At 51.3% G+C, this 22181-nt stretch overlaps 1 protein-coding gene across 4 annotated transcripts in view; it reads left to right on the top strand.

Moving 5' to 3' along the window:
• The first annotated feature begins 891 nt into the window (after positions 1–891).
• Positions 892–22181, top strand: part of SLC25A48 (solute carrier family 25 member 48) — a 41831-nt gene continuing 20541 nt past the window's right edge. For 3 of the 4 annotated variants that reach the window (XM_046001192.1, XM_046001190.1, XM_046001189.1), the window contains exons 1-4: positions 892–1286; positions 5768–5811; positions 10612–10683; positions 12715–12973. In XM_046001192.1, the coding sequence (XP_045857148.1) occupies positions 1241–1286; positions 5768–5811; positions 10612–10683; positions 12715–12973 (421 nt within the window). In that variant the 5' untranslated portion in view covers positions 892–1240. The remainder of the gene's footprint in view (positions 1287–5767; positions 5812–10611; positions 10684–12714; positions 12974–22181) is intronic. The other variant, XM_046001188.1, reaches the window with a different exon arrangement.

Below are 22181 nucleotides of genomic sequence, written 5' to 3'. Positions count from 1 at the left end.
GCCTGAGCCAAAAGCAGTGGCTTAACTGACTGAGTCACCCAGGCGCCACTAATTAAATCAATCAATTAATTAATTTAACAATCTCTACACCCAACAGGGGCTCAAACTCCAGACCCAAGATCAAGAGTCGCATGCTCTTCCCACTGAGCTAGGCAGGTGCCTCTCCATTTTGCTCTTTAAGGTCTTTCAGTGGATTGGGTGGGACCCACTCAGATTATCAGGGATTGGCTCCCATACTTAAAGTTACCTGGGTTTGGATGTTAAATTTATCTATAGAAATACCTCCACAGCGACATCTAGGTTAGTGTTTGATGGAATCACTGGATACTGCTGAGCGGTCAGGCAGACACACAGATGATCCATAGCGGGGAGAACCCTAATACCTGCTACCAGCTGCTATGAGGAGGAAGTGGAACCATGCACAGGGCCCTGGGCACAGACTCTGGCCTGAAGACATCCAGATAGCAAGTATTTATTTTGAGCTGACTTGAGTCTAACTTTGGGCTAGGTGCTTTCCATACACTTTATTCTTGAATAGATAGGGTTCTGCAGCCTGGGACTAGCCAGAGGGGTGTGGAGGGTGTGGCCGAGGAGGAGTCCTTGACCTCCAAAAAGGGCCTGCAAAATTGTGTCCTGTGTTTTTCACAGCGGAACTGTCTTCTAGCTTTCAATCAGCTCCTCGGAAAACTAAGGACTTGGAGCTAAGCTGCTCCCTGCGCAGTCAGTTGGAAGTCCTCCAGCACTGTTTTAAATGATCCTATTACCTCCTGGTGTTTGTGATTACGTTCTTCTAGACTTGGGATAAAGCCTCCCTTTCCACCTCTAATGAATTTTGCAAAACTGTCCCTGACATCTCTTGCAGTGTCTCGGGGAAAGTGTGAACAAGGCAGGGCCGGCATCTTCGCCTCGAGGCGTGGAGGGTGTGAGGTGGCCCGGCGTGGGCGATGGAGAAGGGGGCGCTGAGGGAATGCAGCGCGCGGGGCCCCAATGTCCCAGAGCGGCGGGGTGCGGCGCCTTTAAGGTCCGCTGGGGGCGTGCTAGCCGCGGCGGCGGGCGCTTGGAGAGGTGAGCGCGGCGGCTGATCGGCCGCGCGGCTCAGAGTCAGGGCTAGCGGGAGGTCCTGGGGCGCGCTCCAGTTTCCCACCTCCTCCCCCGACACGCCGGCCGGTAGGGCATGCGCCGCGGACTCTGACTGGGCACCGACCGGGCTCCGGGAGTGCGAGGCGCCGCGGCTCCGGCCATGGGCAGCTTCCAGCTGGAGGACTTCGCTGCGGGCTGGATCGGAGGTGAGCCCCAGCCTGGATGGGAGGGAACCTCCGGGAGGTGAGTGTGCTTGCAGGATACGTCTGGGCCAGGGAGAAAAAGAGAGACCCGGCCGAGTTTACAGACCGTGCCGTGGTATGTCTAGGCGCCCCGCACCCTTGCGCCTCCACCGCGCGCACACCATGCTAGCCGCCTGCTGCCGGAGTGCTCCACCGCCCCGCGCCTGCTGTTCCTCGCCCGCTGCCCCGCCAGCGTCGCAGGTTCCCTCTGAGCTGCGGCTTTGCCTCAAAGTGAGGATCCCGAGGACTGTCTCCGGTAACTATTAAACCCGCCGTCGAAGCCGACAGCCAATGGAGCGCCCAGGCGCGCGCACACCCTTGGGAGACCGGCTGTGCGCTTGAGTTTGAGGACACAGCTGCAAGAACTTCTGGGTGAGGGTGGCGGTTGTCCCGGGCGCGGGATGGGGAGCCCGGCTTCGCGATCAGGCCGGCCCCAGAGGGCGCCCCGGCTGAAGGGTGCGGGGCTCAGAGCTGGGAGCTGCAGGTGCGCATTGCCAAATAGGAGGCACACTTCCAGTTTTCAGCTTTTATCCACTTACTGTCCGATTTCTCCTCCCGGCCCTCTTGGAGCCATTTTTTCCTTTGGAGCCGCCTCCTGGAACCGGTGTCTGCTGGACCCGGGGTGGGTTTGCTTGGGCAAGAGTTGCATGCATTTCCTCGCTTCTCTGATCGTCTCTTTACAGTAGGTTTATTTCTCTACTTTTATCAGCTACTGATGGGGCCCGGGGAGGGGATGAGAAGCACTAGCACTTACTGTAGAATGTTATCTTTCTTTTGGCCCCATCTAAGAGGATCCTCAGAAAAGAGATGTTGGCAATTGCAACCCCTGCCCAAAGTCAAAAGCAAAAACAAAACCAAAAACATGAGGTGCTGAGGCAGAGGCTATAATTAGTGTGTTGGTGCCCCACCAAGTGTTCTGGACATGGGGATCAGGAGATTTATAGGAAAATGAAAATGAAACAGATAAAAAGAACAACAGACCAGATAGCATTCTAGGATCCCTTTCTGATGGTTCCTCCTGTCTTTGTCCCCCAGCAGGTGGCTGCAGGGCCCCTGCTTCTTGCTGTCATGAGCACAGGGGGTCCCTTTCACCATAAGCAGTTCTTTTGTACAGGCTTTCTAGACCTTCCTCTCCTAACCTCACCATGGGGTAAGGGGTGCTATCCAGGGGCCCACTGGCCCTATTCAGACCCTCTTTGGACAACTGTCAGCTATTCTGGGGGAGAGCCGTCCCTACTTAAAGCTGTCCCCTTACATAGCCAGACCAACTTCAGAAGGGCTGTCCCTGGCTGGATTTGAGGGTAAGGCTGTCCGAGTAGCTCCAGGTCTCTAATGATCCTGGGACTCTCCCCAAGTCACACAGTAAATAGTGGGTTGTCCTTTATTCTGTGAGTTGATGTTATCATTTTGTTGTTGTCTTTTGATTTGGGGGTTTTCTTGCTTCCCTGGAGTGAAGATGAGGATCATACCTGAATGCTAAGTCAGTAGCAGGTGCTGTTGAAGTGCCACAGGTAATTTTAAAACGACTTCACTGAGGTTATTTTGGGCATCAATTTTGTATACAATTCGGTGACTTTTCAGCAACCTTACCAGTGGTGCAGCCATTACCATAAATTCGTTCTAGTACATTTTCTTCTCTAGTAAGATCCTTCATGCCCATTCACAGTTAAATTCCGTGCTCTCCTTCTCCCTCGGGGTAACTTTCTGAATCTACTTTCTGGCTCAATAAATTAGCCTTTTCCTGGCATTTTATGCAAATTGAATCAGACAGTATATGGTCTCATGTCTGTTGGTGTATATTTCTTTGTAGCCCCAGTGAGGTAGCTACCATTATTACATCCTCATGTTACTGACAAGGAAATGGGTGCACAGAGACATTCAGTGACTTGCCCACAGCCGTGCATCTAGCTGGAGCCCTGGAATTCCAACCCACACAGCCTGGTACCAGGGCCATCCTAACCCCTGTACTCATCTGTAGCTGTTTTCTTTCTTAATGAACTTGCAGGATAAAATTCCACCATGCCATCCTTTACATTTTGTTGGAAGTTTTACTGGTCTGTGAGGCCCTCAGGTCTGGAAACCACTGACCTGATGGTCCCATTTCTGATCTTTGCATTCCTTGCTTTCAGATGCATGGGCTAATGAATGACCAGGGAGATACATGTCCTAGGTGGGCTCAGAGGCTGCTTTCCTGGGCTAAGGGATGCCCATAGTGAAGCAACTAGAATCTGGAGACCAGAAGTCATTTCTTCCCTGCTGGGAGGGGCTCCGATAGAATGAATACTCGTTTCCTTCTGCCTCTCACCTTTCTGCCTCCACCCACTTTTGAGGGAAGGAGGGACTGAGAAGGGTCTGAAGGTTCTAGACAGAGCACATGTCTGTTCTGGGGTTAGCTTGTTCCTCTGCGCCTCTACCCGTCTCATATTCCAGGACTGCCTTACCTGGTTAAATCACCCCTGCGGACAGAAATGCTTCACTCCTCATCAGCGTGGCAGGGAATTTGTTCAGGCCTTTGCAACTGTGTGTGCAGATGGGCATTTTTCTGTGAGAAGAAAAATCCAGAGATTCCGTCACCATGTCAGAGAAGCCTTCTTAAAAACAAAAACAAAAACAAAAAACAAATTTAAAAATCCAACTAAAAGTGGATAGTGACAGCCTATTAGAGCCAGAACTCTGCCAGTACTTGACCTTCGTTAGCTCATTTCATTCTTGCAGTGGAATCATGAGGTAGGTCTAATATGACTCCCACTTACACCTGCTGAAAGTGAGGTCTAAAAAAAATGAGGTAAACTGTAAGTAACCAAAAAGTTTCCAGGTTTTCTCTTCACACCCTCCCCCCTTTTTGAGGAACAAATCGCATAACCTGAAATAATCATTTTCAAGCATCTGATTTAGTGCATTCATGGTGTCGTGCACCTGTTAGCTCTGTTTAGTTCCAAATTATCCTCCTGCTCAAAGAAGTCCCTGGATCCATCAAGCAGTCACTTCTGTTTCCCCTCCCCTCAAGCCCTGACAACCCCTAACCAGCCTTCTGTCTCTGTGGGTTTGCCTGTTTGGATAATTCGAGTAGATGGAATCAGACACCCTGGGACCTTCTGTGTCCGGCCTCTTGCACTTGGCGTGTCGTCCTCGACCTTCCTGCACACTGTAAGGGCATCGGCACTTCATTCCCATTGATGTTCAACAGCATTCATCGCAAGGATTTACCGCATTGCATTTACCCACTCACGTACTGATGACATTTGGGCTGTTTCCACCTTTTGGCCATTGTGAATACTGCTGCTGTGACTATATGTCACATGTACTTGTTCCAGTGCCCGTGGTCCGATCTTTTAGCTCTCTCTCTAGGAGTGGAATTGCTGCATCATATTGTGATTCTTTGTTCCACTTCTCGAAGAAATGACAAACCATTGTCACAGTGGCTGCAACATTTTACACTCCCACCAGGAATGAGCAAGAGTTCCAGTCTCTCCATAGCCTCACCAACACTTACTGTTTGCCTTTAAGAAAAAAAGAAAACAATAACAAACAAACAATTGTAGCCATTCTAGTGGGTATGAAGGGGAATCTCCCTGTGATGTTGATTTGCATTTCCCTAACGTTTAATTGTTTTAGACATCTTTTCATGTACACCTTGGCCACGTGTATATTTTCTTTGGAAAATGTCTCTTCCCATTCTTTGCTTAAAAAAAAAAAAAATGGAGTGGGGGCCACACCTGGATGGCTCAGTTAGTGGAATGTGAGACTCTTGGGATCTCAGGGTTGTGAGTTCAAGCCTCCTGTTGGGCATGAAGCCTACGTTAAAAAAAAAAAAAATCACTTTTTTTAGTTTTAAGTATTATAAATTCTGGATACAAGGCCCTTATCACATATATGATTTGTAGATATTTCTCCCCATTCCATAACTTGTCTTCACCTTCTTGATAGTTTCCTTTGCTGCACACAAATTTTTAATTTGTGTGACATACAATTTATTTTTTCTTTTGTGACTTGTGCTTTTGGTGTTCTATCTAAGGATCTGTTACCCATCTAAGACCATGAAGTTTTTTGCTCTGTGTTTCAGCAAATGATTTTTATAGTTTCAATGCTTCCATTAAGGTCTTCATTCTCTTTTGAGTTTGTTTTTGTATATGGCATGAGGTAGGGGTCTAGCTTCATTCTTAAGTATTTGGATCACCAGTTGTCCCAGCACCTTCACTGTCCTTTCTTGGGGGTGCTTGTTTCTTGAGGCAGAGCCCAGGTTTTACTTCATTTTCTCTGCCTTCCTCAATGACTGGGCCAGTGTCTAGCACATTGCAGTGGGTCGGGGGAGGCTCTGGTAACTGGGCATTGACTGAATGAGTGAATGTGAGTGCCCAAGCTGTCTGTCTTATCCCAAGAGCCAACTGGTACATGTGAAGAATCCAGGGGTCAGTGACCAGGTCTTCTTCTTCTTTGATCAACAGGTGCAGCCAGTGTCATCGTTGGTCACCCTCTAGACACAGTCAAGGTACTGCAGCCATGTTTGCCTTTACCTCTTGGAAAGCGGCCTGGTGTGAGTCTGCCTCCAGGAATGTGTCTGCCGTTTCTGATCCCAAGACAGTTTCCAGCCCAATGCAGATTCTCTGTGCCAACCCTGGGGGTGGGGGTGGGGTGGGTTGGGGTGGGGTGCTGGGAGGACTGGTTTGGAATCCTTGCTCCCTCCTCTGGTTACTTGGCAGTGATTTTGTTTTTGTGAATGTCGCATATCTGCCTCCAGCTTCTCATGGGCTGTGAGGGAGGGAGCCAAGGCAATGCTAAGTATCCCCTGCTAGTCTCTGTGCAACTAAGGAACAAGAAAGGCTTCAGGCGTGAGGTGGCAGCTGAGTCCAGAATTTAAGGTTGGGTTTCAGGTGATGAGAACAGATACTCCAGGCTAGAGCTAAGGCACTGAGGTAGGGACACCATGTGCAGGCCACGCTTGGGAAAAGCCAGCATGGCCAGTTTGGCCAATGCAGCGGGTTTGCGAAAGCTGCTCTAGATCAGAAACCAGGAAAGGTGGGTCAGCACTCCGTTCTGGGAGGCTTTCACTGTCAGAGTAGGTCTGTGGACTTGGGTTGAGAATGGGGAGCCATTAATACTCCAGGAAGTGGGGGAGGTATGAGGACCCAACAGGGCCTTCTGGCATGGGGCTCATCCATACCCCTTGTTCAGATGGAGAAGCTGGCCCAGGAAGGGCAAAGGGCTTGCCTGAGGTCATGCCAGGTATCGAAGTATTGAGGAGTGAGGGAGTGAGGTGCTCTACAAAGGGACATTCTTTGACGCCACCCCCGTACCTGCCCCCTGTCCTCAGTGCTGAGCAGGACTACAGAACCATACCTAGGGGCATGGTCTCAAATAGTGCCTTCTCACCCTTGACTTGCACAGTCATATCTAAAATTTTGCCTGGATCGTGCACTAAGACGAGCTGCTCTGGCTCTCACCAAATGGCTTCTACAATCACACACTGGGCTCCCCCCGCCCCCTGCCCTGTCTTCTTCCCTCTCTGACAGCGGGCCTCTCCTAGGTCAGAGCCCAGGTCTGCTTTCTTCTTTTTTTTTTTTTTTTAATATATTTTATTTATTTGACAGAGAGAAATCACAACTAGGCAGAGAGGCAGGCAGAGAGAAAGGAGGAAGCAGGCTCCCTGCAGAGCAGAGAGCCCGATGTGGGGCTCGATCCCAGGACCCTGGGATCATGACCTGAGCCGAAGGCAGAGGCTTTAACCCACTGAGCCACCCAGGCGCCCCTCTGCTTTCTTCTTGATGGGGGCTCAGCCCCATATGGGCCTTGCTTTTTCTCATACTTTCGCATACTGGACATGTTCTATGTGTAGACAGTATGGGGATAGCAAGGCATCAGTTATAGACCAGGCAAATCCAATCCCTGCCCCGTGGGCCTTCCAGCTACATTCCTGGCACAAGCTGCCTCTTGTGTCTCTCTGGTAGAACATCCTTCCCTTACCCCCCGCCAGGCCAGGGGCTTGTTGAAGGTGCCCCCTCCCCACAGAGGCAAGTCTGGCCACCTGAAAAGGCTGGAGTGCTCCTCCTCCTGTCCTCTCTGCCCCTGGAGTCTCTGAGGGAACCCTTCCTGATATGTCAAATCCAGTCTCTGCCCAGCCTGAGAACCTCTCTGTGCAGGGTACCAGCCTGGTGATGCCAGCTGACATGGCTGGCCTGGGCCCAGCCCAGGGAGTGGGCCCAGGACCCTTGTTACTCTCCAGAACATGCTCCTTCTTTCCTTTCTTCTGGCTTACATTTTCTCTGGAGTCCCTGTCTTAGAAAGGTCTGGGCAAGAGCTTTAGAGTTGGAATAATCTGGAGTGCATTCTCAGCCTGCCCACCTACTCTCCTGTGACCAGGGTGCAGCACTTTACCTCCCCGAGACTTGCTTTCCTCATCTGAAAAATGGGCAAAGAGCATCTCTCAGCAAGGCTCTTGTGAAGATCATCCCTATGGCACAGAGTCATGAGTGAGCCATTCCCATCCTGATGAACACACATGCTTGTCTGTTGCGAGTGCCTTGGGACTTGTCTGAGGTCCCAGGGCTTGCCATGGGAAGAGCCGAGCTAAAAACTCCTGCACTGCTAACCTAGGTCAGAGGCTCTTTTCCTGCCCATGGCTGCCCCATCACTGGTGGGAGGGCCAGCCCCTGGCTGCGCAGTGGCCCTGAAGCGGGGATCCAGACTCTTACCAGCCTCTTGGCCCAGCTGGTGCATTTTGGGTGTATGCTTAATGCAATATGCCCAGGATTTCCTGATCGGGGCTCAGCTGCCTTTAGACCAGCGGCAAACTGGTAAGGGAATAAAATATGCCTTGTGGTAAGCCGCCAAATTTGTCATAATTTTTACGGCAGCAGTAGGAGAACTAATACAAGAAGTCAGCTTTCTCCATCTGTAAAACGGGGAGAGTGTCCAAGCTGCATGGCGTTTGTGGGATTCTGTGAGATAAGCTCTGGAAGAGGCCCAGTACTTCCCCAAGAATGCAATTGTTGCAACTAAATTCCAGCCCCTGTTGTAACCGAGGCCCCGGAGGCATGTGCCATGTGCCTGGCCTCCGTGGCAGCATTCCCAAGGGCTCAGTATGGCTGGGAGACCCTTGCTCCATGGTTTTAAAACTCCTCTGTGACCTGGGATTGACTCCTACGTTGAACTTCCTCATGTACGATTTGCTTGAGTAACTTGGGCCCTCGAGTTTTTCAGTGGAACTTGAACCTTCTTGGGGATTCAGTCCCCAGAGGAAGCCCTGCCTGAACTGGGGCCAGTGGAGAGTATCACCCCCACACCGGCCTTAAATAGGGGAAAGAGGGAGGCCTGTGCTCAAGTCCCTTCGTCTACATTCTTGTCCTGGTTGGGGATACCCCACCCCAAGGTAGAGCTCTGTGGGTCTGCCCACCATGTGAGCCCGCTTCTCATCTCTCTGTGCCTTCCCCCATGTCTTCACCTCCAGACGGTTAAATACTGCATTTTCGCTCAATCAACCCACACTTCTGACCCCCAGGTCTGTTTTTCACCTTGGTACTTGTCCTCAGCAGACATAGATATTTGCTTGGGAATTACCTACTATTGACCTCCCACCCCATCCCCACTTAGTTCTAAGTTCCACGAGGCCGGGAAGTTGGTTTCCTCTACTGCTGAAAGTCTCCTGAGAGTGGAACAGTGACTGTTGGAAACAGGCATTCAGTCGTACTGGTTGAATGAGTCACCTGCTACATTTCTTTGATTATGAAAGTAACACTTATAAAACATACACTACCATTTACCTGTCATGCCTGTGAGAGTGCTGTGGATTTCCCACGGCCATCGGGGTCTCTAACCCCATGGAGATGAATGCCTATCAAACTCATAGCCACGCTGTTAGCCATGCTGGTTAGCTCAGGCGGGGGGGCAGGGTGGATTGAGGAGGGAGAATGTTGAATTTTTTTTACTAAGAAAATTTATTCCATATTAGTTGTATACTTAACATTATTTTTAAATAATGTAAATTGAAAATAATGAAAGTAACCCTTGTCTATTGTAAGAAAGTCAGACATGAAACACCGTTCAGGGCAGAAAAAACATTTCCTGTGATTTTCACCTCAGAGACCATCACCTTTATGATGTGCGTTCTGCCAGAGTCTTTGCTCCTTGTCTACACACTGAACTCAGGCTGTTAGTGTGACATGTTAGGCTGCACTCTGGGTCTTAGTCCTTCATGGACCCCTGGGTTCTGGGGGCAGGGTATGGTCACTTCTCCTGTGGTTCTTGGAGTTCCTTCTTACCAGGCTCAGAGGGGGTGCCCTGATACTTTTGTGAGCCTCCTTAGACTCTCCGTGCCTGTCTACTGATGCCCCTGGTCACGCGAGCCAACCTCCAATAGAGGACACCATGTCTTCCCTTTTAGTCCCTTATTTAGCTGGTGCAAAGGGGATACGTGCCAGGGCCATGCTCAGCCTGGGGACAAGAGGGAAATGTGAGACAGCCCTGCCATAGAGAGGGAGCCCAAATAAACCCAAAGTAAATAGAGATATGACAAGCTCAGACACAAAGGATAAGCAGGAGCTGAAGGAAGAGCCTTCTGGGGAAAGGAAGAGCTGGTGGAGAGTTCAGGCAGGGTGGGGGAGGGGAAAGTGAGGCCAGGGACTGGGGGATGTACCACGTGGCTCAGAGGGCAGGGGCATGGAGGAAAGGACATGCAGGGGTGAGAGGCAGGCCTGGTGCCAACCCAGGCCTCTTTGACACTGGTAGAGAGTCGGGGGTTTACTCTGAGTCTGGTGGGAAGCCACCAGTGAGCTGTAAATAGCGATTCGCTCTTGTCAGAAATGATCAGTGTGACTGTTGTGTAGACGCAAGCCAAGGACTGAGAGGGAGCAGGAGTCAGTGGGGAAACCCACCGGCAACCAGCACACCATCCTGGTGAGAGATGAAGGGGTTCTGGAGCTACGAAGGGCGGGTCACTCAGGGAATACTTAGGATGGCAGAGTGATGGGCAGCAGATGGGGCAGAGCCCTGGAAAGTGTTTGCACTCAAGAGGCGGGGATCACGTCCCCTAACAAACATCGCTTTCAAACAACAAAGAGACTTTTGTTCTTCTCTCAGCCCAAGAGTGCTTCTGCTGTGCTCAACAAGGCCTGAAGGGAACATGGAAGGAGGCAGTGTGGGCAGAGGACAGCACCAGCCTGGCAGGGACAGAAATCCTGCCCTCCTTCCTGGCTGGGCCAGCAAGGGCCTCAGTGCCACAAGCGCATGCTCTCTGGGGCAGTGGGAATGTGAACCATCTTGGCCTGGGCCCTCACCTCCTCGCATCTCTCCACAGACTCGCCTTCAGGCCGGCATCAACTATGGGAACACCCTCAACTGCATCCGCACGGTGTACAGGAGGGAGAGTGTAAGTGCCTCCGGGACAGGGGCCGGAGCAGTCCCCCCTCAGGGACTCCTGCACACAGCTCGAAGCCTGCCCGGGGCCTGGGCCCTGCGGCCAGAGCCCCGACACCAGCCCATCAGGCTGGAGGCCCGTTCATTCCTGCTTATCGCTCCTGGCTCCGTGTTGCCTCTTCTCTCCTCATCTCACGCCACACCTCAAATATTGTATGTCGCCTAAACTTAACCCAGCCATCTTGTGTGCTGTTATTAGGGGGGAACAAACTGATTTTGTGAAACCTCTCTGGAGAAATTCTGAGGAATTTAGAGTCACAGAGTGGAAAATTCCTGCAGAAACAGGGGACCTGTCAGTTTTCAGAGCCAAAGGTGAGACCGGTAAACTGTTTGCTCACAGGCGTCCCTTCACCTGGGGTGGCAGAAGCCAGGCCCTTGGGATTCCAGATGCCCAGAGCTGGCTTGTCCCTCAGGTTGCTTGAAGGCAGGGGACCTAGGATTTTCCTTCCCAAAGAGGAAAATGTGAATAATATTTTGTGGAAGATGTATCATGTGCCCTTCTTAAGAATGAGCGTGTGCTTTCCAAAGACTTTCTAAGGCCCTGCTTTGGGGGATTTAAAATACATTTTCTAATTAATGATGAAATGACTTGATGATTTAAAGAAATCATTGATAGCAGCCCTCGGCTTTCCCTTGAGTACCTGGAAATGTGGCCTTGTTGTCGACCACCATCTCCACAGCCTCCATCCTAGCAAGTGCCCTGGGGCTCAGGAGCCTCCTGCTTGTGCCTGGACTTTTTCCTCAGAGGTGTGTTTTATGTCAGGACATTGCTCGAACTCTCCTCCTGGGCTGCTTTACAATGGACTGCAAGCTGTTCAGGATGGTGTGTGATTCCCTAGTTCCCTGAGAGGTGGCCCCTGATTCTGCTGTTGGGCACACACTCTCCACAGTGCCTGCCAGCCCCAGCTGCCCCCCTTCTCCCCCACCTCTGGGCCATTTTGTGGGGACTGCGGGTGTTCCTTGGAGACACAGCACCTCAAGGCTGAGTGATGTCCCACATTATCTGAGGAAGCTTGTTTTGGAAGAAGAACCTGAGGTGGGGGTGGGGGGAGGTGTGTGTGCATGTGTGTATGCATGCATGTGTGTGGGAAGGTGTGTGTGCGTATGTGTGTGGTGTCCTACCTCTGAACCAGGTCAGGATTAGCAGGTTTGTGTGCAGCCTGGAGTCGGTACAATAGCTTCCTGGTACTTTTTCATTTTTGGCACGAGACTGAAAGTAAGTGCTGCCCTGACTCCTTCAAGGGCCTGTGGAATATTCCAGATTTCAGAGGAGTATCTGTGATGTTCCCGAGAGTTCATTGTGGAAAGGACCCTCTCCTCTCAGACTCCAGCACCCTCTGCTGTGGTCTCTGCTTATGTGCAAAGGAAGCCTCTTGGTGCTGTCCTTCTGCAGCTCCCTTCCCCTCAGACCCTTACCACACCCTTAGCAGGTTGAATTTTAATCACCTGTCAGTTGATCTGTTGCCCCCTCCCCTCTCCTACCCCCAGATGTGGGCTCAGTGATGGCAGCAAGTATTTCTCTAAGGGCACTTGCCATGGGCAAGTGAATGCTTTTGGTCGAGTGGCAAATGAGGAAGTTATGTGGGGTGTTTGGCAAGTCCACTGCCCATGAGGGCTCCATGCAGCCTGATAACTTTCCAGCCCAAGAACACTGCCACTCTGGTGGCAAGTATGGGTTCCAGGCCCAGGGCACCCGGACTCAAGAAACAGAACTGCCTACAGAAGTGGGTTCCTCCCTTGGGCCAGATTATGCCTTGCTGAGGAATGGAGAGCCACCCCTCACTTACCCACCTGGTCCTTCCCATCATATCAGCAACCTTTTTTTATTCTTGTCACTGACATGATGATTTAGTATTCCTGTGGTATCCCTTCCCCAGACTGCGGGCTCCAAGAGGGTCTATGCCGAGCACCATGCGGGGAGCCTGGCACCTGGCCTGCAGACAGCCCGAGGCCCTCATGCTCCTGCCCCCTGGTTTTCCCACAGGTGTTCGGCTTCTTCAAGGGCATGTCCTTTCCCCTTGCCAGCATCGCTGTTTACAACTCGGTGGTGTTTGGGGTCTTCAGTAACACGCAGCGGTTCCTCAGCCAGCACCACAGCCGGGAGTCCGAGGACAGCCGGTCCTGCACACTGTCTGACCTTCTCCTGGCCAGCATGGTGGCTGGCGTGGTCTCCGTCGGGCTGGGGACGCCCGTGGACCTCATCAAGATCCGGCTGCAGATGCAAACACAGCCATTTCGGGAAGGTAAAAGGAGGGGAGGGAGCCTGGCATCTGGGCACCAGTGGCCCTTCCCTGGTCCACCAGATCTGGGATGTGGTTGCTTGTCTCCTTTTTGTTTAGCAGAGAACCTGCATTGTCATCTAAGAGTCTGCAGTTAGCATTTTGATCGATTGTAGTAAACAGTCATTAATTATTTATTCCATGCCAACCACCTGCTTAGCGCTCTGAGTACACTCTCTTCATTGGTCCTCCTAACAATTCTGTAAGGCGGGTGCTATGACCGTGTCCATTTTATAGAGGAGAAAGCGGAGGCTCCTGGAAGTGAAGACCCTTAGGCAGGGCCACACAGATAATGAATGACTGGTGGGTGAGGACCAATGGCATCATTTGTGGTGTCCAGGGCAGAAGGAAAACGGGGGACTCCTTGTTCAAAAATTATTAAGAATTTTAGAAGAGCAACCCAGAGCATTAAATCAGGCCTGGGGCCCTGAGGGACTCATGGGTCTCAAAACCACACCCATCCCCAACACTAGGGAGTGCACCCAGAGGCCTCACCCCTGCACCACCTGTGGCCAGGGGTGAGGGGTTGTTCCTCTTCCCCTCCTTGGTGTTCTGGTTGGAACGTCATTTCTTGGTACATTAAAAGCCCTCCTGAACTGCAGGCTGAGTGTGTTACTTCCTCCGTCTTGAGAGAGGAGTGTCTGTATCTACTGTGCTTTGCCTAAAGGAGGATGGAAAGAATGGGAAGGTGCTTGCTGTGCAGAGTAGAAAGTGCCAGCTCTCGAGGAAGGATGAGCTGGGGTCTTAGACAGATTTCACTCTCTCCAGGTTTGGTTCTTGGTTCTGATGTCACTCTGTCTCCTCAGGCAAGGCACTGCTCCTGCCTGGGCCACCGTCTCCTGTCTGCATAATGGAAGGGCTGGATTTGTGGTCCTTCCTGACACCTCAGTTATCTGATCTGGGCTGACAGCTCTCGTGGACAAGACCCCCCTTGCTGGCAGCCTTCTGAGTGGGCTGCCTTGAGCCCTCTGCCCACAGAGGCCAGGCTCGGTTGGGCTCATCTGGGTTCTGCAGCCAAAGCCCAGAGAGTGCACTCGGAAGCATTCCAGCCCAGCAGCTCTCCTGCCCCCAGCCCCGGTGCCTTGATGCAGCCTGCACATCTTGCCCGGCCCAGGACGTTTCCAGGACAGGACTGCATACCCCCTATTGCTGCTATCCTCACTGGGGCCCGTGGAGAGCCTGGGGCCAGCTGCTCTAACACATTGGGTCATTCCAGAGTGACACTCAGTGGTCACTGTCAGCATGTGGGGTGACACGGGACCCCAGCAGCCTGGCTCATCCTGAGGGTCACAGCATACCATCTTTGGGGCCACTCAGAGAGATACAGGGCAAGAGGTTTCCACGTTCCTCTACTCGACAAACTGAGCCATGTCTTGGTATAGTTTAGTTTCACCAAAGGGTGGCACCTCACAGAAGTGTTTGAAGCTCACTGATCTGGTCCCGTCCCAGAGACAAAAGCAAACATGTTGAGGAATGAAGGGCATCATGAGCAGATTGAGAACGAGGAGGCCTGGCCCCCACGTTCACATTTGGCTCTATCCCTCTCTCAGAAAAGCTTGTGTCAGTCTCAGGTGCAGAGGAAATCTCTCTCCCTAAGTCTTTAGACTCTTTGGGTCCAGATGTTGGAAGAATTACCAGTGATAGTTCTCCTCTGCTCCTGCGGGCAGACCTGCCTCCTTCACAACCTGACGCTTTGACCCTGGAAGGGGAGGAAGAAGGGGAGGCATGCATTTATATATTGGGCGAGGTGAGGCACAGTGAGCCTGGACACCAAAGGAGATGTTTCTCAAAAAAAAAAACCAAAACAAAACACCTTCCTTATAAACACCTGGGACAGTTGGAGGTAAATTAATTGATTGCATCCTCTGTCCTGCCCTTCTCCACCCCTGCCTTCCCTGCAGAGGGTTCTAGAATGGTAACTAACTTGGGAGGCAGAGGCCTGAACTACAAGGAATCCTGAGGCTAGGCTAGAAGCCTCTGGAGCTTGGAAGAAGGATGGGAGGCTGTCAAAGAATGGGTAGACCCAAGAAGGGTCCCAAAGCTGGGTGTGCAGCAGCAGCCAATGTTAGGGACATGAGCATTCCCCATTGGCAGCTGCTAAAGCTGTCAAGCCACTCACCACAATATGCCCGATACTTAATACCCATTACGGTACCATAATGTCTGCATGGCTGCTAGCCCTGTTCGTTTATCCAATGTGCTAGGTTTATCCAAGGCACAGAGCTAGGTGCTAAGGATGCAGTGGTGAAGAAGATACATCCTATCTGTCCTGTAATGCTCTTTCCAGCAGAGAGCAATTGGGCAACTCCAGATGTGGTGGTGGGGGAGGGATCAGGACAGGCTAGGGGTCAGGAAGGGCTTTGGGGCAGGTAGAAGGAGGGTGGAGGGATTGCTATAGATCAGGTCTGTGCACGTGCTCAGGGCTACATTGAGGGTTACCTCTGCCTGCTTGCCAGGCCCTGAGGCATAGCTCTCCCAGGCTAGGGTTCTCCACAACTGCCCACCTGGGAAGTCCAGATCCTTCTGGGGCCTCGTTTCCTGGATAAGCTCTCTGAGCAGTGAGAACATGGGGTCCAGGGTGCTCTCCCTGCCCTTGCCACCACAGGAGACATTGAACAGCATCCGAGGAGGGTGAGTTCCTGGCTCTGCTCCTGTGTGGGTAGGCCACAGTCCGTGGCTTTAGGTTGTCAGTTCATCATAGTGCCAGAAGGAAACTTGTCTTCTTTCGTCAGTCCCCTGAGGCAGCAAGAGAAAATGAACATTTTTTTTTTTAAAGATATTGCTTATTTACTTGTCACAAGTAGGCAGAGAGGCAGGCAGAGAGAGAGGGGGGAAGCAGGCTCCCCGCGGAGCAGAGAGCCCAATGTGGGGCTCGATCCCAGGACTCTGAGATCATGACCTGGGCCTGAAGGCAGAGGCTTAACCCACTGAGCCACCCAGGCACCCCGAACATGTGTTTATTCTGTCCTTTTCAGTGTGCCAGGAACTGGCCTTGTGTGAACTCAGGGAAGGCTCTCAACAAGAAGCCAAGGGAGGTTCCTGCAGGCCAGGGTTTCTCAGCCCTGCAGAGTTCTAAGTCATTAAGCATCTGGGCCCAGCGGCTTAGCAGGCAGCTAGAGACAGGTCACAGCAGTGGGGGCAAAATAGCCAGTACTAATTTACTGATCCCTTACCCTGCACCAGGCACTATGCTAAGAGCTCTGTAAGTGTTTATCCTTCCAGCCACCCAATTCCTAGACATTAACAGAGGGGAGCCTGAGGCATCAGTGTCTTCTATAGTTGGCCTTGGGTCACTCCCCTAATGGGAAGTGGAGCCGGGATGGAACCCCAAGCTTTCTGACTCACAGCCCACTGATGCTATTTCTGCTTCTTCCCTGGGATTTTGAGATGATGGCAGCTTTGGTAACATGTGGGCCTTGCATAAACTCATCCCAAATCCAGCTTCAAATGGGAAGGGGGAAGTGGGCTGGGAGCACGTCTCCAAAATAACACTGTTCAGGTAGTGGGCATAGCTCTTGGATTCCCAGGGGTGGGTCTGAATGCCATGGCTTTGGGCAGCCCCTCTCTGCCTGACCTGTCGTTCCTCACCTTCCACCCCAGCTGCTTGGGGGAAGGTCTTTGGTGGCTGGACAGGATCACTACCGGGGCTGGAGCAGGGCGGGTAGCGGTGATTTTGGCCAGGAAGCTCCCCAGGAAAGGAGAAAGGATGTAGTTTTCTTTCACGTGTCCCTCAGAGACCCTCTAGACCAGAGATGGAAAGCTTAAAGACTCACTGGGACCAGGGAGGTAACATAAGTGAGTAACTTCTTCCATTTATCTTGATACCCACAGCCTTGCTAACCCACGTTTCACTTTTCCTCTTCGAAGTGTGAACACAAAACATGTTTCACTTCCCTATGACTCTGCTGTTACAAAAGTAGTAGGTCCCGCACATGTCTGCTCCGGTGCTGGGGAGATAATAGGGAGTGGTGGGGACCGTGGCAAGCCAAGCCCATATCCTATCCGAGGGGGTGGCTTCAGCTCTGTTCTAGGTGATGGATGCCATGTGGCCTGAATTGGAAATGGTCATATAATTTAATTAAGAACAAAAGCAGACGTAAACACCAGACCCTGAAGCCTGCAGAGCATGGAGCTGGTAGCGTGGGGCTAGTGCTATCTGCGAGCTTGTGGTCTCAGCCCTGGGTCAGGGCCCACTGTGGAGTGACTGTGCTGAAATGGGTGTTTCTAGGCAGCCTTAGGCTAGGCTTGTGGGATTGTCCATAGTTTGTGGATTTACCCCGGAATGCCCCGGCCACTTCCTGGATAGAGATGATGGGCTGTGAGGGACTGCCCCCATATACTGAAGCTGGGTGCTGGAGGCCTCTGGCATCTGGGACATGTGACAGGTAGAATAGAGGCCGCATCGAGGTAAGAGGTGAGCTACCTGAAGGCTTGCAAATAGAAAGCCACTGAACTAATCCTGATGAACTATTAGTGCTGACTTGTCATTGAAAATGTACACAAGCTAGAACATTCAATGTGGAGGGAGAAGACGTCCATCCACCCAAATCCAGTCACTGTGAATGCAGTAATGTGTTCCCTTTTCCTTTTCTAAATGCATAGATAAAATATGTTAAGAAGTGGTACTCCTCCAGTTTCGTATCCTCTTTTTAACTTAGTATTGCAACATTTTCCATGTTATGAAAATGGCATTTAAAATGATTAACAATAGACAATTAATATTTAAAATAGGCGTGCATTATTCCATCACTGTGTCCATGAGCACACACATGTCTTGAGAGGGATGGTGCAACGTGGCAAAAATTCAGTTTCTAGAGTTCTATTACCTGCTTCTAATTCTCCCCCACAACCCAGGAACTCTAGATAATTCCCCTCAAGTCACCAAGGCTCCATTGACTCATCTGCAAAGCAGACATAGCGACGGTAGCTACCTCATAACTGGGATGGAATGGGATGACGGATTTCACATGACAAACTGAGCATCAGGCCTGGCACACTGAACACCTAAAATAGATGTTCACTGTAATACTGAACTTAGGTCACGCCTTCCTAGGGATGGACCTTGACATTGTTGCCGGTTCATCCTCTTTCAAACATAATGATATGATCAGGAAATCTGTCTGTATGGAGTTGCTTTCATGTAGGGTTATTTCCCTAAATGTGTGGGCTCTTTGCTTCATGAATGAGTCAAAGGGTCTGGTCGTTTTAAGATTCTTGGCACATACTGTGAAATTGTTATACAGAAGGGTTTTTTGTTTTATTTTTTGTTGTTGTTGTTGTTGTGTTTTTTTACCACATTCCATCAGCAGTAGCTGAAGTTGGGAGGGAAGTTCTATCTGGCCCTGACTAGGGTTGCATACTAAACAGCAGTAACCCCTCATGAAAACTGCTGCAACTTGACGGTGGTTTGCTCCTGGCGCCTCTGCTGCTTGGCAGCAAGGAGAGACTGGCCTGAGTTCAGTTGGCCGTGAGTTGCACTGTAAGGCTCCAGTGAAGGAAGCCCTCCCTCTGGAAGTCATCATCACCCTTGGTGTGGGCATGAGCCTCTCTGGGTGCCCTGCTGGGCCTGAACTGGAATTCAGGGCTGTGGTCCCAGAGGCCAGCAGTCCCTCCTCTGCACGGGCCAAGTCACATCCTGGAGGCCGATGGCCAGTGACACTCAACTTTTCCCCAGTCTGGGAGCTTTCTGGTCTGTATTTTCATTGAGAGCCTAATTAATGTGCAAATCACAAAGGCCTTAACGCCCCAAGAGGGCAGAGTTTGGGCACTGGACGAGGACTCAGCATTAACTCTGTGCCGACCAGCCCAGGACTGCACCCGGCCCCACTGGAGGCAGAGGTCTGAGTGTGGCACCTGTTGGGACTCACTCTCTGGCTCCGTCATTCACAAACATGTCCCGAGCTCTTGCTGAGATCCAAGCAGAGTAGATAAATCAGAGGTATCAGATACACAGCCCCTGTGTACAGGGAGTGCACAGTCTGGTGGGGAATCAGATGCGTAGCAGAACGAGAACGGTCCGTGGAAGGCTCTGGAACCTCGGAGTCTGGCTCTGCAGGTCAGGAAGACTCCAGAGAGGAAGTGGCCTTTGATGGGGTGTTGGAATACTGGCGAGGCTTTGGAGACGGACACGTGGGAGTGGAGAGCACCGTAGCACAGGGTCAGAGTTCTAACTACAATGCAGGGAGGGGAAGGCGCAGGGGGGAGTTGTGAAGAGCTTGGATTACTTAGCTGAGCATGGGCTTAGGAGGCGCCATTCAGCGGGCAGTGAGGCCTTTTGGGCAGCAGAATGACCTGAGCAGAGCTGTGTGGAGAAAGGTGGATCTGGCCTTCAGGAGAGGTGGAAAGGGTGGGGAAAGTAGTAGTGATGGTGGGTTGATTTGGGTGTGTTGCCACAGACCAGGTGAGAAACAGGAGCAGGGGCCCAGGGCCTTGGTCTCTGGGAATGGAGGGGAGTGGCCAGTTGGAGGTATCTGTGGTGGAGAATCAGTGGGCCAGGCAGGAGAGGGAAGTGTCTGCACTGACCCAGGACTGCACAGTTGGGTGACTGTGAGGGAGGACGCCCCCCACCCCGCCACCGGGAATGAAATGGCGAAGTGTGTGAGGCAGCAGTTGGTGTGGGGCATGTCACCCATACACATTACTGTCACTGCTGCTGTTCTGGAGCCTGACAGGAGGGCTGGCTTGAATGAGAACATGCTGAGTCTGGCTCGGTTCATGTGGGAGGTGCCACAGCTGGAATGTTGGGGTTGGAGGAGTCGGGGTGTGACAGAGAAGTGACCACTGAGGCCATGAATTAGCTGCAAATATCAAGGTGACCTACAGATAGGAAGAGGTGGAGATGAAGGGAAAGGCTCAGGAAAGAGCTCAGGGAGGAGTTCCAGTGGCATCAATGGCCGTGGTCAGCAGCGGCCAAGCCCATACCATGCGCGCTGTGCTAACACACACCTGCCATTAAATCGTCACAGCAGCTGTGTAAGCGAGGTGCTGTCATTATCTTACAAATGGGGAAACTGAGGCTCAGGTTGGGTGACGTGCTCCCTCAGGTGTGACATGCTGCAACAGGGCATGGCCCCAGCCCATCCACCTCCACTGCCCCAAGAGGCAGAGTCCTGGGAAACTCCCGTCCCCGAAGTAGGCAAAAGGGAATCAAGAGGGGAGAATGGCTGAAGTGGGGTGACACTAGGGACGCAGACCAAGGGCTGGGGAAGGAACAAGCCTTTCGTTTCTGTGTTGGAAGAGAACAAAACAGACAATTCAGAAAGGATTTTGAGGGCAAGAGAAAGGAGGTTGCGGGAGACCTCATTGCAAGGCCTGCCTCTACCATGTTCAAGAGCCCAAACAGAATGAAGGGGACAGGATGTGGCCAGGATTTGGGGAGAAGAGGATCCTAATTTCTGAGCGTGCGAGCCGAGATATATAGGGCTGGAATGGTAACACCAGAGAGGGCCGCATGAGGGGTGGATCTGGGTGGGAGAGATCATCAACCACACACCAGAACACAAAGCCTGCCTGAGCCCAAGGGTGACCAAAGTGGGATGAAACCATTTCTCTGATTTTTCTGAGTCTTTGGCAATGTCTGGCTGGGAAGGTCACCAACTGGGCCTCAGAGGCCCTGACCATGTACATCAGTTTGTCTCTTTGGCAACATAGTTTTATTGCTACCGTAAAGATGTGTGGCTGCCAAGAAAAACACTCTTCTCCAGGTGGATTGGCCTTGGGGAGGAGCAGCCTTCTGATATAGCAGATTTTTCAAGACTTTCCCATTGCAGATCAAAAATAACTAATGCTAAACTCCCTGAATGTTGCTCCATTTAACTCCTGAAGAAGAAAGTCTATGTGGGAGGGCAGGAGGAATCCCTGGAGTATGACAAGGGACTGGAGACAAGCCAGGACCCTACAGCCTGAGCCTTCTTGTCAAATAGGCTGTGGGCTGCCAATAGGAAGTGAGGGCTGGAGCCATAGCAGCCCAAAAGTAAAGGGAAGAAATTTGTGAAGAGGCCAGGCATTTAGCCATGTAGTTCAAGAGGAGTCCTTGAATTCTGGGTGGTTTGGCTGAATCTTTTCCAAACTGGGTTCCCACACAGCTAGCAGAGATGAAATGACGGTGCATACAATGTAATACACGGTTGTGAGGTTACGTAGGCGGATGACACATCCATTTGGTCTTTATATCAACTGATGAGGGCAAGTATGGTCCTGATTTGGAGACTCAACGCTAGTATTGGTAGTCGTTGGCCCTGTGTGGGCATCCACAACCTACCCCAGTAGGTTTGGCTGCAGGCCACCGCTGCCTGAGTTTGGCAGTTCCAGCACTCCCAATCTGGAGTCATATCAGGAGAGGGGTAATAAAAATAGGAATGACTATTTGCCTCAAGTAAAGTACCTTTGCCAAAATTCACTCAGTTTTCACCAAAGCCAAAGAGGTGGCAGGCTATTTATTCTTCCCCTTTCCTAAGTGGCGGAGGAAACTGCGGGCCAGCGTGGTAGGTTCCCTTGCAGCGGATTGTACAGTAACAGCCGCCGAGCAGCAGAGCGAATCCCAGCTGCTTCTAATCCCAGCTTTTCCCAGGAATGCCTTGTAAATACATTAAAGGGCATCCAACCCACAGAATAGCGCTGTACTTTCAGCGTCTGTGGATTAAGAAGCTGCATACAATCAGTTACTATTGGATAATTAGTATATTTAAGAACATTTTTGTTGTGTTCCCCGCAATAGCATGTACATGTAAGAGAAAAACAGTTACACATGTATGTGAGATACTTTAGGAGTCCTGTGAATCTATAATGCTTACCAGTTTGTGGGTCCCTGAAATAAGTCCATGCTCCCAACTTTGATTTGGGAGTTCCCTGGCCTAGAAATATTTGAGCACAGAAAACGTGGTAACCCTGCACGTCACTGACTGGGGAGCAGCGGGACCTCATCTGTGGATGGCTTGGTTATTAAGGATTTTCTGTAGAAAGTGACCTGTTGAGAAATAATATTGTGTTTTCATCCCATGCCTGACTATGCGTACATAGGAGAAGTCTCGTGGGCCTTTCTCTTCCAGAAAGTGGCCAGCCCTTTATGTTTCTGAGGGCTGGCTACCCCTTACTGCAGTGGATCAGTGACCAGCCATTGTGTTTCAGCTGCCTTTCCTGTTTCCACAGTTATGGCCCATTGAAGACATTGAAC

Source organism: Meles meles, chromosome 3, assembly GCF_922984935.1.
Source record: "Meles meles chromosome 3, mMelMel3.1 paternal haplotype, whole genome shotgun sequence".
Lineage (NCBI taxonomy): Eukaryota > Metazoa > Chordata > Mammalia > Carnivora > Mustelidae > Meles > Meles meles.
The sequence above is the reverse complement of the archived record's forward strand: the minus strand, read 5'-3'. Positions and strand labels throughout refer to the sequence as shown.